Source organism: Phoca vitulina, unplaced genomic scaffold, assembly GCF_004348235.1.
Source record: "Phoca vitulina isolate PV1807 unplaced genomic scaffold, GSC_HSeal_1.0 scaffold6, whole genome shotgun sequence".
In the NCBI taxonomy this organism is placed as follows: domain Eukaryota; kingdom Metazoa; phylum Chordata; class Mammalia; order Carnivora; family Phocidae; genus Phoca; species Phoca vitulina.
In genome coordinates, this window is record NW_022589709.1 from 53,399,042 (window position 1) to 53,417,446 (window position 18,405).

At 38.1% G+C, this 18,405-nt stretch overlaps 1 protein-coding gene across 14 annotated transcripts in view; it reads right to left on the minus strand.

Moving 5' to 3' along the window:
- The window catches only part of ARHGEF28 (Rho guanine nucleotide exchange factor 28), a 307,933-nt gene that overhangs the window by 70,526 nt on the left and 219,002 nt on the right, over positions 1–18,405 (minus strand). For all 14 annotated transcript variants that reach the window (XR_004299393.1, XR_004299394.1, XM_032404209.1 and 11 more), the window contains 6 exons: positions 17,289–17,400; positions 13,435–13,477; positions 8,283–8,406; positions 7,817–7,949; positions 2,108–2,163; positions 984–1,032 (listed from right to left, as the gene is read on the minus strand). Coding sequence is in view for 12 of the 14 variants with exons in the window: in XM_032404209.1 (XP_032260100.1) it covers positions 984–1,032; positions 2,108–2,163; positions 7,817–7,949; positions 8,283–8,406; positions 13,435–13,477; positions 17,289–17,400 (517 nt within the window). In the remaining 2 variants the exon portion in view is untranslated. The remainder of the gene's footprint in view (positions 1–983; positions 1,033–2,107; positions 2,164–7,816; positions 7,950–8,282; positions 8,407–13,434; positions 13,478–17,288; positions 17,401–18,405) is intronic.

Here is an 18,405-nt window from a genome sequence, read left to right on the forward strand (position 1 = left end):
GACTTCTGTCCAAGCAGGGGTGTAAACGAAGTCACAGGCGTGACTCTCTGCACTAGCTTTACCTGTTCAACATCACACCCAATCGCGTATCACCATGAATCTGCATACTGTATTGTCCCATGAGTCAAGCGGTTTTGGAAACACTGGTCACACTGTTAGAGCATTCAAATGAAAAGTGACTACAAACTTAAAAATGGCTTCCACGTGGCAAGCAATGCCATATTTGAGGCAGAACAAATTGCAAAGTCTCTCACAACAAACGGGAGGATTTTTGAAACTTAGGAGATGACGGTCCCTGGTTCTTGCATGCAATGTAAACTACTGTCAAAAGCTTCCAATTAGTGCCAAGAAGAATTGTTTCATATGAAGCAATATGTAATTCAAGGAAAAACAGAAGCACCAAGTTTAACCGTAGATGAGAAAAACGCCAGGTTGCCTTGAAATATCACTGTCATCCTAAAGGAGCTGATGAGATCACAGCCTCAAGCCCAGCTAATAAGCAGGACCAGGTCACTATGATAATGGACAGCAGGGACTGTAGACTCCAAACTTCAGGATTTTGTCCCTAACTCTGATTCTGAAGAAGCATGTGATAGGTATTTGTGTAGTTAAGTATGTGTTAGTGCTAGGAAAACAAAGTTATGGACGCTTCATGTCGTGTTCTCTTTTCCCCCAAAGGTTGTTATTAAATCAATAGTGTATATTACACTAGATCATACCTTAGAATTGAGGCAATATCCTAACACGTCCCCCCTTACAGTCCTCTCTGAAATAAAATATCATATAGTACATCTAGCACAAAAGCTATTAGACTGGCATAGAAGTTTATACCATTCTTGACCTCCTTGTGTAAGTAAATATTACACTAATCATGTGTTAGGAAAGAAGAAATATTTGGACAAAGGAGAAAACAAAAGGAGTAGGTATTTCGCATTGGAAAAAAAGTATGGTATGTATGAAATTGCCATTTCCACGTCACTTACTTCCAAGGATGGTCTGCGGTTTGTTCTTGTTGTATTTCTCTTGGAATTTCTGGTAAAGAACATTAGAAACACGTAAAACGAGATTAAATTCCATCTGACTACAAAAATGTCCACCCAGTTACACAGGATTCTTATTGATATCATTTTTGTTATCTTATTTCAAACAAAGAAATATTTAAAGCAGAAGACATTAAATGCACCGAAGAGGAAAATGGCATGATAATGAGATGTGCAGGCTGTAAAGAACGTGTGCCTCATGAACACGTATCATGAATATCCCAGCTCTATTAAAAGTCTTTGGGAACCAGAAATCTCCACCTCATGGGTCCAGACCGCAGCTGAGAGAGGAGCTCCTATCAGCGCTGCCTTTCTCCTACTTGTTCTTCCTACTCTTGGCTACCCCTCCTGCCTACCAGCCACAACACCCTGAGGTATTGAAACATCACCCGTAACTACGTGACCACACACAAGGTCTGTTTCAATTGGCACAGCGGTTGGAGACTCCAAGGTTCCCTCTGAAGCATCATCACGCTCACTCGCATACATTTTGGACGTGACTTTAGAGTGGGAAAGAAAGGAAGAGATGTGACCAGATGCGTCCATTTCCTCAAGCCCCCTCCCAATCTCAGAGACCATTCCTTTATTCCAGGGGACCTCACAGTGTGGTCCCAGGAGAGCAGTACCGCCTGGGAACTTGTTAGAAATACAAATTCTCGGACCCCACCCAGATCCTACTGGGTCAGCAAATATGAGAATGGGGCCCAGAAATCTAGTTTTCCCAGGTCCTCCAGGTGATGCTGTTATTTGCTGATGTTTGAGAATTACCGCTCTACGCTTCATATACATACACTTGAGGTCCACACTGGTAAACCAAGCAGTTCTCAATGGAAAGACTAACCCACTTATACCTTATAACACAGGCAGCCACATTTGAGCTTTTCCTATTTCCAAAGGTGGATACTTCAGGAAACAACTATATACTCTGAACATGTGTGTTTTTTTTTAAATCACTATAATGATCACTTTAAAAACAAATATAGACAGTAATAAAAGAATAAAAACCTAAACAGATAACAGAAAGCAACAAAGCTACATATGCACAGGTAAAACAAATGACAGATTACCTTGGTACACGGAGGGGCAGCGTCCTTACAACCCTTGTGTACGTTTGCATTACAGTCTGAAAGACAAAAATGAGTAAGACAGCATTGTGCTTTTACTGGTCATCATAAAAGTAGCACACAAAAATATTTAGAAAACATAAGGAAAAATATCTAGATCACATGTAGCCCCACCCTTGAGCACAAGCACATGGTTAACATTTTCATTTCCTTGGAGATATTTTCCCCCTTCTGCACAGAGTCTTACCAATTATGAAACCTGCAATCATGCATGATAGACACTTCTGTGTCTGCCTGAGAACTCATTTACTACTATATGCCCTGCCCTGCAAGGGATTTCTGATATCTGGCTGGTGGCAACTGCCCATTCCCACACCAGGGAGAACGCCTTGCAAGATGGAAAGAAAGAAAACAAACTCACAACAATGCTGAAAAAAGTCCTGTCAGGCTCCAGGAGGAATTCCTGCTAACTACAGATAGCCACATTAAAAGAGACAAGTTGGCCGCTTGCTTGTCTTCCTCTATACCACACGTGGCCTCAATTTCACTAAAAGAATGGAAGAGTTTGCCTGCTCCTTTCTGCCCATTGGCTCAGAGATCCAGGCTGTCTTCACAGAAAGCCGCTCCTGTGCGTGGGGACTGCTTTTTGCCAGGCTGTTGTCTTCCTGCCCTCCATCCCCACCAGCCTCCACACCACCGGCCATGACGCTCTCATCCCACCCACCTCCACACAGTAAAGGGAGGAGCCTGCAGCTTATCACAGTTTTCATTAGAAAGAATCCTTCCTCGTGGGTAGAAGGTCCCATTTAGGTCCATCCCAGCCACAGTGGCAAAGTGCCTATAACCCACTGAGAAGCTAACCCAGCTTCATCCCGCTGTAGGTCTACAGAGGCATTTTAGCCAATACCTCAATGGCCAATGAGCAGAGGTCAGGATTATCCATGTGCTGGTCCTGCTGGCAAACGTGGTAATCAGAGTGCTCTCTCCTCATTGCAGAACAAGTGAATGAAAGGAAAAGGGGAAGAAGTAGAAACTATGAGATAACACAAAGTTAGAAAACTCACAGGAAAAGTAAGCCACTGATGATTATTAACTCTAGAAACAGAGAGGAAAAACTTAGATATTTGAAATGTATTTTCCCTCAGAGACAAAAAACAGACATAAAATGGACCAAAAGGCCACGAAGGGAGTAGAGGACCTGATATTAGGCCAACACGATAAGAGGGAGATGGAGATTTGGGGGACAAGAAAGCAGAACTTGGACCCAACGGAGAAAAATCAGTTTAACCAAAATATCAAAGCAGCACTGGGAAATTAAACTTGAAAGATTCCCCCCTGAATGTAGAGAAAAAGGAGGGTATAATTATAAAGTAGAAGATGTCCTACAAAAAAAAGGTAACAGAGATCACACTTCTCCAAGGAAGAAATCAGAAAATCAGAAGCAATAGTCAAAGCTACAATGGACAAAAACTTTTATCGAACTAAAAAAGAACTACAAAAGGCAAATCAAAAGGTCTCCCTGTTTTCTAGGAGTTAAACGACACCTATTCTGTAGACACATTCTGACGATATCTGTATGACTGAAAAATTTAAAGTTCTCAAGTATCTAGGCAGAACAAGTTACCAACAAAGAAATAAGGTCAGACAAGCCCCAAAACTTTTCTATTGTAATATTCGATGCCCAAAATTCATGGACCAATGTTGACAGGATGTCTGGGGGAAAGGTATTGGCCTAGGAATTTATTTAGCCAGATAAATCTCTTTTTGTGTGTGAAAGAAGGAAGAAAAGATATACTACCTCCTTAGAGACACAAGGTTTCAGAAAACAGATCAGTCCAATAACCTTTTGAAAAAATGATTTACCTGAAATCCTACTCAAGACTATTACGAGCAGAATCAAAGTTAAGAGTTCAAGAATCAATCAGCTTTATTTTTAAAAAGAAAAAAAAAAAAAAAAGAGAAGAAAGCAACAAAACCAGCTAAACAAAGAATCATATCTAAAAAATTTTTGTAAGCAGAGATAGAGAAATGAATACAAATATCAAATCATTCTTGAAACGGAACACTATTTTTCAAAGATTAAACATACAACATAAAAATAGTAATTTAATAGCTTAGTATACCAATAGAGTCTAGGGGAAAAAAGGGTAAATATAAGAGAAATTTAAGAATATTCACGTATAAGCCTTAAAAGTTACCACTAGTAGGTACTACAAGAGCTTATCTTGCCAAGTCCGAGAACATAAAAACCAACAACACATGGTATAAATAGCTAAATCAGACATCAAGGAAAAGAGCAAAGAACTATAAAAGATAGTTGACAGCTGTAAAATTAAATGTAAATAAGAAAAAAAAGCCTTGTTATAAAATAGTATCTCTCAGTTACAGATTAACTACAGCTAAATTAAAGACACATGCCCCAAATTAAAAACACAGAAATTAAAAAAAATAATAATAAAAACACAGAAATAGGGAAAAATACAAAGAAAAGGAAAGCAAGAGGAATGTTAATTTTAGAGAAGGTAAAAATCAATGCCAAAGGCAATGAATGAAGGGTAATTTTATGTTTATGAAAGCTAAATCTGCAATGAAGCTGTGATTTGTGAACTTAGGTGCACCCAGTAATGTAACACCTAAATATAAGCAGGGAAATCTATCTATAAACAAAAATAATTTTATAGAAATATAGTATTTATAAAAAACCAAAAACTCAGATTTTAACAAAGAAGAATACAAACACCAGAATTTTGAATACCTATATTACGTTTTGTTTTCTACCATGTTAAGATTAGAAATAGTAACCTTCATAATTAAAAACAAAAATACACGCATAAAATAGGATTTACCAGTAACAGCTGAGTTTACATGTCAAAATCTGCCCCATGTAAAAAAGCTTAATAACCAAAGTTTAAACCCCCAACACTCCTCTTCTTAAAAACTATAAATCTTAGAACTTTTAAAAAAACTGTGCGTTAAAGAGGAAACTTTACATGTACTCATACTGATGCAAGCTAGAATGTAAGACAATAATCTAGGATGTGGACAGTGTTGGGGTGCCTGACTGGCACAGTTAGCTAAGCGTCCGACTGCTGATTTCCGCTCAGATTATGATCTCAGGGTTGTGGGATTGAGACCACACAGCCAAAAAAAGATGTGGACAGTGTTATATGCAAAAGAATGCCACTTACCACATTATTTGTTGTGAAAAAAATGAGAAAAAGTTAAATGTACACTAGGTAAGGAGTAATTAAACACATTTCATATCAAATAAAACATGAGCATAAATAGCTAATGAGAATGAACTCCATTAAAATATGAAAATATGAGCCATCTTCTCTAGTTAGTAAGATTTGGGATAATTTTAAATTTCTCCTTAAGCCTTTTATCTTTTATGAGTCCTATTGCATTTAAAAAAAAATAATGACTTTTTTTTTTAAGATTTTATTTATTTGTCAGAGAGAGAGCACAAGCAGGGGGAGCGAAGCGGCAGGCAGAGCAGAGAGAGAAGCAGGCTCCCCACTGAGCAAGGAGCCCGATGTGGGACTCGATCCCAGGACCCCGGGATCACGCCCTGAGCCAAAGGCAGCCGCTTAACCAACTGAGCCACCCAGGTGTCCCAGTAATGACTTTCTTAAAAGCTAAATACATCCTCCATATTTTCAGCCATTTCTGCCTTCCACTCAAACTTCCATGGCCATCCACTTGACCAACTTTTCTGTGAACCAACATGTTCTCTGCTACACTACAGTTTACCTTTCAGTGAGCCCACCTCCCTCCCTGAGACCCCCGCCCCAGTTTTCTGTCTGTCATTAACTACACAGGAGTGCCCAAGGGCTGGGCTCTGTGATAGCTGCTGCAGGGGACACAGAAGCATCACTGTGTCATTTTAGTCCTTGAAGTCTATTTTAGTAGTTAAATATCAAGAGGTTGTCCATAATCCAGTATGAAATGGATAAATAGATCATACGTGTGGTGCACAAAAATTTTGGACACAGTGGTCAGGGAAGACCTCCCGAGATGAGGTAAGAAATCAAGACAGATGCAGAAGAGATGGGAGAAACAAAGAGGAGGGAGATCATCAGAAGCAAAGGGTCAGAGACGGGAGAACGCACTCGGTGGGGAGAAGGACGACATGCCTGGCAAGGCCTCTGGCTGTAAACCAAGGCTGAAGAGGGAACCAACTGTAGGACTACGTGGCACAGAGGGCACCTAACGCATCTCTCTGCAAAGTGTGGGCTTAGTCCAGTAAACAGAGAGAGAGAAGTCCTTAAGTGGATGTGGGTAGATGACAGCAGTGTTTGACAAAGACTAATGTGGTACCAGTACTTATTCAGAATAAAGGAAGTGAAGGAGTGAATGGTGTTGAGTGGCGGGGGTGGGGTGGGGTGGACAACAGGAAGAGGGATCAGCATGCCCAAGGTGTGAGCTTGCACCATTAACACAGAAGGAAGGACAGCCTTTTGGCATGTGGATGGTGAGGCTGGTTTTTGCCTTGTTGGTCTGGGAGACCAGGAGTCTCTGGGAGATGGTGGCCACAGGTAGGGCTGCTCTGAGTCACTGTGTGAGCCAAGCACAGGGTGGTCAGGAGAGCGCTGACTGAGAACGTGTTATCTGAACAGACCTGAAGGAGGGGAGGGGGCAATCAGACTGCTGGCTGACCTGAGGGAGGAGCACTCCAGGCAGAAGGAAGAGCCAGGAAAGGCCTTCTGGCGGTAGCATGTCCGACCCATTGAGAGAACAGCAAAGATGCCAGAGCAGCTGGAGCAGAGGGAGGAAGGGGGAGAGGACAGAGGGAGAGACGATGGGGCCTCACACCCATCGTTAGGGCTTCTGCCTTCCGCGGGGGTTGACAGGAAGCCACTGGAGGATCTGGAACACAGGGATCTGTGCCTTCACAGCTCACTCGGCTGGTATTTTGAGAACAGATGCTTTTAGAACTGTGCCATTTGTGCTAAAAGTACAAGGAAACCAGTTAGAAAGCTACTGAAATGGTGGCTTTAGACCAGGGTGATACCAGCAACAGGGTGAAAGGTGGCTGGCTTTCGCACATATTGGGAAGACGGAGCCAAGGGGAGTGCTGAAGGACTAGATGTGGGATGTGAGAGAGAAAGAGGCATAAAGAAAGACCCCCATGAGCATGTGACTGGCGTGCTAGAGCTGCCATGAACGGAGAGGATCAGCCTGCATGTGGGCACAGGGGTGGGAAAGCAGAGCTCCACTTTGGACATGCAACTTTTGAGAAGCTGTTTAGATGCCCCAGTGGAGACATCAAGTAGGCAGGGAGATATACAGGTCTGGGGTTCCGGGGGCTATCACTTACGGGCAACAAGCACTGACTCGAACCATCACGGGTCACTGCTCGGTAAGTTGTCAAATCACACGTGCAGCGCTACAGTGAAGGTTTATGTAAAGATGCTTAACAATGGCCCTACTCTCCGGGGGCCTGGGTGGTACAGTCAGTTGAGCATCTGACTCGTAGTTTCGGCTCAGGTCATGATTTCAGGGTCGTAAGATTGAGCCCCGCATCAAGCTCCATGCTCAGCACAGAGTCGGCTTAAGACTCTCTCTCCCTCTCGCTCTGTCCCTACTCCTAAAATAAATAAATCTTTAAAAAAACATAAAACAAAAAACAATGGCCCTATTTTCACGGGGCATTTTACTGTCTGGGGACGCAAAATGCAAAGACCGCACACGCTGGGCCCAAGAACTTACTGGAACACTGGAATGACTCCTTCCCCAGGAGCGTTTTATCACAAACCGAACACTGTAGAACCCCAGAGAATGTTCCAGGGACAAACTGATGGCGGCTCAGTTTCTCTTTGTCTTTGGCATCCTTGCTTTTTGTCTTCAGATACAACAGCAACAGCCAAGTGGGGAGAAATGAGAAAAGACAAATGCTGAGCGCCAAAGTACTTACGGAAGCCATACAAAGTCTCTACATTTTCTGTCTGAATGTAAGGACCGCACACGGAGGAGTGCAGTAATGCCAAAATGAATCATGGCCAGCCTACCGTTGTCTCGTACTTCTAATGACTTGGACGACATTCCATAACAAATGTAGAGGTCTTCGAGTATGTGTGTACAAAAATCTAAGATCAGTGACTTTAAAGGGCAAGTGGACACCATACTAACTGCCGAAAAACAGAACCAGCTACATTTTAAACACAACTTTAATTACCTTAGATTTATTCCGAGGGCTTGTCATCCTATTCATGAGGAAGCTGAAAGTTCGGCTCACTTTGTATTTTTCAGACTCTGACTTGGCAGGTATAATGTATTTATCCCATTCTTCTTCCTGAATTCTACGAAAAAGAATCTGTTACCATGGCTTACCAGGACTTAAAGAGGGAATAAAAAACAATAAATATATATATATATATATATATATATATATATATATACACACACACACACACACACACACATATATATGCACACACACATGTGTGTATATACACTTTTTTCTCAGGTTTTAATGGTTATTCTAAAGATAAAGATACAATCTACTAAAAATGTATCTTATAGATGGATAACGGATGGATGGATGATAAAGCAACCATCTCACAATGTTATCAATTATAAAATCTAAGTGGTAGACATGGGTATTCAGCATATAATTCCTTCAACTTTTCTGTATACTTTAAATTTTTCATAATACAATACTAGAGAAATAAAGGAAAACTTAGAATTTTAGTCTGCAAACACTCATCTCCCTATTTGCTATGCCAACAGAAATTTCCAAGGCACAGAGAAGGCAAATAACCAGTAATAGGAAACTGGATTTTATTTATTTTTGGAACATAGAGATAATACTCAGAAGATACACATTTCCTTTGATAATACAGCTTGAGAAACAGACTGCCTGGCTCTTGGTTCAGTCTTTCCCACTCAACCAGGCTATTTGCAATCTGAGACTCCCTAGGTTGTAAAAGAGAGAAGGCTGTTGATACTTCCCCACAATAAAAGGCAAGCTAAAGATAATGGTATCCAATCTGTGAACACACTGAACATTTATATTCCCCTAAGCCATATAATCATTCTTTAGAAAAAAACAACTCCCATCTATGACAAGTTCTATTTCCCCTGAAACTTTTTGATAGCCTTATATTTCTAACATTATTACAAAAAGACAGAGAGAGACAAAAAGAAAGAGAGAGAGAATATATTAAAGATCAACCAAACATCATGTAAAACCAAGTAACGCTTCTGTGGAACATTCTATAACCAAAGTTTCTCCCACTTCCCAAACTTCTCATTCACCCACATTAGATGAATAACATTCATCTCTGGGATATACTTTTCAAAAGCTATCATATTACTGATAATCACCAAAATCTATGACCACATTTTGTGACAATGAGTCCAATGACAAATCTTAGGACTTCAGTTTTTTTCATCTGATTAATGACAGGCTTAGACTTACAATTATTTCTAAGGCCCCTTCCCACACTTAAATATAATATGTACTTACCTGATACATATTAAATGGAATTTTTAGTTATTTATATTAGATATAGATTATTAATAATATAATTATTTGTGTAAAATAATCGAGAGTTCAAACCTATGAATGCATTTAGAAAAGATGATAAATGGCTTCAGAAGTGCCTCTTGGTCATGCAGATCTAAAGGCACAGGCAGGACAGTGTATGTCCTGCTAACTCGAATTCGGCACAATAAGTGAAAGTGGGTTTGCTACCTAGAGAAAACAGCTCAAAAAGCTAGAAAGGAAAGAGGGCAGATGGAACTGAAGGTACCCTATGACTACTCAGAGTCACAAAAGGAACTTATATACTTTGTTATTTCCTTTCTACTTCCACAGCCACCTCCCTAGATAACTGACTGGTTAATATATTTATAAATTTCCATACCTCTTGTTTCTTAAGCATCCTAATTTGCAAAACTCATGACATATTATTCAAAAGACTCACTTTTGGAATGGAGGAGAAAAACAAATTTGAGACCTTAGAAAGAATGGTCTCTGGAACATCTTCTGTGATCCCAAGTGCCTTCCAATGTCTATGTCAAGAACAATCTGGTGAGGAGACCTTAGTCACAGAATTAAAGAATGCTAAGAAGTCCTCCCCGCTACCTACCTCCCAGCAGAAACACAACTCTACTCTCTTAAAGATTTTTTTTTTTTTTTTAAAGATTTATTTGAGAGAGAGCACTAGTGAGCATGAGAGTGCGAGTGGGGGTAGGGGCAAAGGGCGAGGATCTCAAGCAGACTCCCCACTAAGCACAGAAACTGATCAGGGGCTCGATCTTACGACCCTGAGGATCATGACCTGAGCCAAAAATCAAGAGTTGAAGCCTTAACCCACTGAGCCACCCAGCTGCCCCTCTACTCTCTTAAATAAAAGAAAATTCTGTTTATCCAACTCTTTTCCCAATTCCCTATGCTACAGAAGACCATATCAAAAACAATGTTTCGGTTTTGATCTAAAACCTTTAAGTGGATCACAATTTTCCTATATCCTATATATTACTACAAAACGACATAAAATCATACCACTTACTCTTTAAACTTAAAGGCTGAGAAAACCTGAGACATGACCAAGTAAACAAAAAAATACTGAAACACTCAATATTAAAAACTAAGAATGGCCATCCCACATGGTAGAAATGTGAATATCATGGACATGATCCACTGTCACATTACAAAAATGAATAACATAGTATAACCTCTGGGCAAATGTAGAAGGGTGGTTGATGCCATGTTTCAAATCTAACAATACTATATTCACCTATGTTACAATTAGTTATGTTAAGGAAGAACTAAGAAGGGAAAAATTGCCAACTAATTTCACAACAGATTTTAAAAAGCTTTGCAATTTATAAGAATCTGGAAAAAAAATTCATTTAAACTCTTTTCAAATCCCAGAACAAGATGCCTAAACTCTATCATCAATTTGATGACCAATGAAATCATCTTCAAAATAGTTTTACAAACCCCATTCCTCAGAGATTCTCATGGCATTACCTTTTCAGTGAAGATTTTAAGTATCTTAAGAATATGGATCCTCCTCATCTTAATCTTTAAACCTGTAATATCCATAACTTATTTTTCAGAGAACTGAATATCTAAGTATTAAAAGGAATTCCCAATATCCAAACTGAAAATAGACACAATGAGACTTTTCTGGACATTCAGATGCTCATTTTTAAAAAAATAGATCAAGTAATAAATGTAACACATTTAAGACAGATAGTGTCAATAAAAAACAGTCATGCCATATAATTAAGAAGTTGGTACACCCTGTAAAAAAATGTTTTTTAATTTAAAAAAGAAGTTGATACACCCTGAAACTAATACTACAATGTATGTTAACTAACTGGAATTTAAGTAAAAACTTAAAACAAAGAATTATATACTTATATTGAAAGTATTAAACTGTATTTGTCAGCTACTGTATAAACTAACATTTTTGGAGAATTAAATACTACTATATTTTGTACTTAAAAAAAATTGATAGAGATGAAGTGTCTGTTCCTACAGAAAAGATCCTACAAAGTCTGGAGTGATCCCCCTTTTACCTGTCTGCATTCTTTCCCAGAAACTAAGTGGTTAATATAAATAAGAGAATTCCAAAGAAGGCAGATCCCTCAAGTTCAACATGACTAGAGCAAAGCATTAGCAATGGCCAGGGATCCTACTAGAACATCCAATAAGGTATTGTGCACAGACTAAATGAAATGAAAGATCTACTCTACAAGATACACCAGGGAATATGACTGAGAAAGTCAGATGCTTTCAGGATGTAGACCAACACAGACTAAAGAAGAGAAAAAACAGAAGTGACAAAATAAGAAATAAGAAAGGGATACTCCTTACACATACCATCTAAGTTAAAATATTTTATAGGCTAATATTTAACCAATTATGACACTGGCTTTTTCAGTCTTAAGTCCCTCTCCTAATGGAGAATAAATATTTTTGATTGAAAAAAAATCTTTACATTAGTCCATTACTTCTCCAATAATTAAAAAGATAACAGGGAGAAGACTATTAACCAAAATGATAACCAAGATGATGATCAAATTCCACAACTGAGTAATCTGCCTATACATGAGTACCCAATGTACCCAGGGTAAATGTAAAAACACCCAATAGGTCAGTTATTGCTGCTTTTGCTATCATCACTATCCCCATCATGGCCATGTCCTCTTCATCATCATCCTATCAATAAAGGGTATCCTTAGTCTTCCTATTTGTATCACTTGAAAATTTCTATTCTGGTCTCCAACAAAATAGGAATGAACAAATGGAGGCTTTTTCTTAGTGATACTTTTTTTTTTTAAAGGAATTAAAGATTTATTTATTTTTAGAGAGAGAGAGTGGGGAAAGGGGGGGAGAGAATCTTAAGCAGACTCCCCACTGAGCACGGAAACTGACCTGGGGCCCGATCACACGACCCTGAGATCATGACCTGAGCCAAAATCAAAAGTCAGAGACTTAACCGAATGAGCCACCTGGGCGCCCCTTTTTTTTTCTAAAATTTAAAACAAAATAGTCCATCTTGATATATATTAAAAAGTTCCAAAGTTTTAGCATTATTATGACCCAAATTAAAGCCATTTTCACTCTTTTTCACATTGTGTCCTCAAGCCAAACATTTATGTCATTTCTGGCACTGGTTTTGCACATAACCCCAGGACTATTTCACAGTGTGACTTATGAGCAGTTACTCAAGACCAGTAGAACTCAACAATCCTGCCTGCTTGCTGGTCAGCTTCCCAAGCCTGACTCCAGCAACAGTTTTGCCTTCTGGGGAAAAGAGAAGCTGAGGTTTCAAGCTTTCAGATCTGCCTATCAACCAGAAAACTGTGAATGCTTAAAATACTTTCTCTATCACTTATTCTTTCTTTCGAAGTTAACCAACCACTCTAAGCAATATTCCATAAGGAGATAGCAGAGGTGGTTATGTACTTTCTACATCAGACCAACCAGGGGCCTGTTCCCATAGCAAGACTTCTTGTCATGGCAGGCAGACTTAGCAAGAACCTAATGCCTTTCTAAAGCAGGTGATCCTCACCCTGTTGCTCTCATTGGTCCAGGACATTGGAGGTGTTTGTCTTTGAAAATAACCCAAAAGAGAATACTCTGTCCCCAGTCCTGAGACCTGCACATCTGGGGACTCACAGGAACAGGCTGTCATACAGATCACAGAGGGAGCAAAGCATTCAGGCAGGCTCATTACACAGAATGATAGAGATGAAGTACATTCACTTCACTCCTCACAAACTATTGAACAGATCTCAAAATTCATGTGCAAATATTTCCAAAGACAGCAAGCAGACCCTCAGGAAAACTGGAAGAGTTAAAATACCTTTTTTCTCTTGGTGGCTCCGGTAAGCTGTAAGCTCTTTGCTCTATAAGACACAGAACAATAAAATGAAAACTGAGGCAGACAAACTAGCAGTCATGTGTTAGTCTAAAATGCACACGCTCAACTGTATTTTATCATTATTCACACCACCAGTTAGAAAATAATGAGAAAATAAGTCATTTTATGTAAGCAGGGCATTGCTCTATCTTTATCACCGTCCCTAGTTTGGAGAGAACGGGGGGAGGCCACTATGTGGCAACATTTAATGACTTTATGAAGTTGGCATCAGCAGGAGGCAGCAAACATTTTCAGCATTGCAGAAAATTAGTTCTGTCACCTTGGATATTTCTCATTAGAGCTTTCATCCCTTACTTGTAATACTGATTCCCTAACATACAGAATCAATCCATATGTTAGCTGCCTTTTAGGGAAGCTCAAAAGAAAAGTCTTGAAGGCCAGCATAAGGAAGAGTCCATTTTAATATAGCTGCAATGACTTCATAAAATCCTAGCAGCAGCCACTTCAGAGATGTGCTTTGTGGTAGGAAAGGGAGATTCACTTTCCCCCCTGGACCTGGGGGTAAGGGAGATGGGAGATAGAAGGAACAGTCTCAGGCAAGAAGCTGAGCACCATCTTGTTTCCAGAAGTGGAGGGCTCATCAGAGCAGAGACACAGATTTAGACAGTGAGAGAGAACTGAAGGAGGGAGAGGACACTGTAGAGCACATCATCTACAGAGCAGGGACAATTCCTTTACCACCACAGTCCAGAAGAGTGAAGAGGCAAAACCAGTTTGCAAAGGAAAGTGCATCAGATACATAAGGAGGAAAACTAATTAACACATATCCCCTGAAATGTGTAAATATCAATGTTCAATCTAATGCTACCTCGTATGTAACAAAAAATCTGCTTTGAAGAATTTGGAGGATTTTATTGCCATAAATATTAAATATTCCTCAAATTAATTCATGAGCAGAAATCATTATGCTTGTTGTAAACATGCTGAGATGCCAAGAGATTAAGCCACATGTCCAAGATAATCAAGCTAATAAACTAATGGAACCAGCCTCAGGCAACTGGACAAAGTCTAATAGGATTCCATCTAACAATGCACAATGATTTTCAGAAGTACATTCACTTCACTCCTCAAATTCTTAAAAGTAAAACACTTTTGTCCTTCTTGGTAAGGTTGTAATTATTGAGAATATTCCTGTCTATCTAAACACACAACGTACCAGAGGAAATTACAGGATAGGATTTTGTTTTGTATATACAAGCATTAAATAATGTTGCCGCATCATTGTACCCTTGGCACCCCCAAAAAACCATGAGAAATGATAATAAGTAACCTCTTGGAAGTGACAAACATGAGAAAACATCACAAATAAGAATAAAGAGGGCTAAAACACTATCCTATTTTGTATATCTAGTTTATAGCTCATATATAGGAGCTTCCAACTGGGGTGAAAGGAGACTTGGATTCTGTTCAAATAAAGAAAATTTTTAGGACTATTCCAAACACATCGCGAAGGAATTTAAAGTAATGTAAATGTCAATTTAACTTTGATTAATCTAAATGAACTAAACAATGAAACATCACATCTTTGAACTAGTCAAGCTTTCACTCTTGTGCTTTGATCACACCTACACACAGATGCACAGAGTTAAAACTATTCCCTCTTCTTTAAGAGCTAATTTATTCTTCATATACCTATGGTTTACGCATTGGAATCTTGTACATTTATTATGTAGCTTCAACCTACATTGCCTATTTGTGATTCTTACCTTCTGGAGATGAAACTTCATTGAAATAGCCCTATTTTTAAATATACTGTCTAAAGGTAAGATTTTATTAACAGAAAAGCCAAAGGAATTGATGTCAGTTTTTTTATTCTAACTCAAATGCAAAGATTTAAGGATTGTATGTAAGGCAGATACCCTTCCTTATTCATTAAAGAATTCATAAATCGGGGCTTTTTTCCCTTATAAACAATCCATTTCCTCTCAGTCATCTGGTCAACAACTTCAAACTTCTGAACTGACTTTATTTTTTTTTTTTTGGCCTGAGTTTTCTTTTCTTTTCTTTTTTTTTTTAATTTTATTATGTTATGTTAGTCACCATACAATACATCATTAGTTTTTGATGTGGTGATCCACGATCTATTGTTTGCGTATAACACCCAGTGCTCCATGCAATATGTGCCCTCCTTAATACCCATCACCGGGCTAACCTATCCCCCCTTCCCCCTCCCCTCTAAAACCCTGTTTGTTTCTCAGAGTCCATAGTTTCTCATGGTTCATCTCTGACTTTAAAAACTAGTCACACTACAGATATAATGGCAAGGCTGCCATTTTGCACACTATAAAGACTTAGAAGCATTTTCTAAATAGTTAAGTTATGAAGTTAGTTCCCTACCTAGGACCATCAGTGAAAAGATGTCAAGGTGCCATTAAAGGAATCCTAACCTAAACCAAGGTTAAGGAGACCTGGAGATCCCAGAAAGACTCATGATATATCTATATATCTATCTATACACACAAAAAAAAAAAAACAGGGCAAGTTTAATCCATTTTTTTCCTGTCCTCTCAAGTTGGCTGTATCTTTTCTTTCTCTTAGTCCTTTTCTCCATTCCACATTCCGAAAATTTAAATCATGTTTATTATCAGTCTTGCTTTCTCCTCTTCCAGCAAGGATTCCCAGAAAGAAAAAGGAAAACAACAACAACAACAAAACAAAACCTAGCACCTGTTTTGTGCTCTATGTATCTTGTCTAGTGCATTCATTCAACAAATAATTATTGAACATCTTCCATATGTAAGTCATTGTTTTAGGATGGCAGTTCCAACCATAAAGATTCTGTTTTCAGTATTGCTTCACATGGCATAAAAATGTCAACAACAATGTAACAAAGAATAAGTAAAAAAAGAAGAGAAAAAGACTTGTGAAATAAATTCTATTTTAAATATTCTATAATAGGAAACTACAAATACTTGGGCACATCTTGCTTTCTGAGGCTTTTAAGACTCTTAAGGATAATAGACAAGTGAAGCATTAATATACTAAGAAACATTTTATTATAATGCTTTATATTACATATGGACATGAATACTACCAAATATGCCTTTAAATATAATTACTACAAAATATATTATGTACAGAAATATCTTTGTTTCAAAATAAAGTCAAAAATTGGAATTGCGGCTGAAAGGAGATACAAGGGCAGCTCTGAGTTGCCCATAATTATTCTGTTTATTAATCTGAATTCAGTTTTGAAAATCTGTCAAGCTGTAGGCTTATGATGTGCACACTTTCTAAAGATGGATAAATTAAACTTCTATTGTATCAAAGTTTTAGTTCTGATTGTTTACATTGCCCCAAAGAATGCTGACATACATTTACTGATGTTTCAACTCTTCTCTTTTACTACAACTCTCTCAAGTCCCTTGCTAAATACAGAAAGGGAACAAATCTATTTTGCTGTGCTTTGTTTTAGTTAGATTTCAGCAATTTACACATAGGGCAAAGTAATTTTTTATGATTTCCTGAAAATCCTCTAAAGCTCTCATAATAATGAACCTAGAATAAATTCTCATTTCCACTGTCCTTGAGGAAAACACTTCGTTCAAAAAATAAAGCAACAGAGAGGTGTGTACCTATGTGTATTTTCATCAAAATGAAATCTATATCTTGACTAATATCCAATGAGAAAAGGATTTTGCTAAGCCTAGAAAAATCAATTATGAAAATGGAACTGAAAATTGCCTGCTACTTTTGTATATTTTATATACTTTTGCTAACTGAAAATCTGCCCTGGAATAGAATGCTCTCAAGACCAAATGGTAAAGAATGCTTACCTTCACTAGAACTGCACACTGTAAAATCACGCACCAACCGAGTTTTTCCTAAAGAAATTTTGGGTGATGAGCAGGAGTAAGAACGTGAGCGGACTCCAGAAAGCAAGGATTCCTAAAAGAAATCATACCAAAGTTTTTTTAAAAAATTCTACAGAGGACTTGAAAGTATATGTTCACCACAAATGTTATTGAAACAGCATCTCCGTAAAAAGAGTCAATGTGAATCTTACTGATGTAATCTCATTTTTTGTTTTTCTTCACCTATCACAACTTTTAAAATTTTATTGTCCTTTCAACACATTAGTAAACTTGAGCTTCCTGCCCCATATGTACTTTAAAATGCAATTATGATATTCTAATCAAGTTGGTTGAAAGTGAAAAATTATGTCAAATGATTTTTTCTCTGCATATTCAACAATTAGCCACTTTTTTTCACCTCTGTTATTAGGGGTGTTTTGTTTTTGTTTTTTGGTATTTTACACTGTAATATCCAAGCAAAATTCCATATTAATTGATACCTTTTTATTTCATAATTATTAGAAGTTAGAAGAATTGCCACTTACAAGAGTTTTTTTTAACACCCAGACAGCTATTTAAATTTATAATGTTAGCTGCAGCCTCTCAGGAAGAACGCATCAGGTCAATGTACAATTCCTCCCAGTCTGTGCCCACCTTTCAAAAAGCTTTCCATATAGCACTTCCTGAGATGGTATCTGAATTTCACTGATTTATGTACCTTTAATTTTTTTAAGTGACCTATATTTTTGTTATGTTACTGTTTTCACAGTTACATACTGTTTCTGTCATTATATTTGCAACATATGTGACAATGTAAGATGGCGAGATAATTAAAACATGGTTATCTTACATGTTCTGGAAAATTTAAATGAATATGCAATAGAACACCAATAAAGCCATTTATGGTACCTGACTCTCATCCAGTAGGGACCTAGTGGCCTTTTGATTGATCCCACTCATCTGTTTTTAAGATATCACTCAGAGATAAAATAAAGTCATGCAAAATTTGTTACTAAAATTAAGCCATTAGCAACTATCCTTCACAAGCACTGGTAGCTTCTATTCTCCCTAAGTGAAAACATAAAGTTTCCCTAAGTCC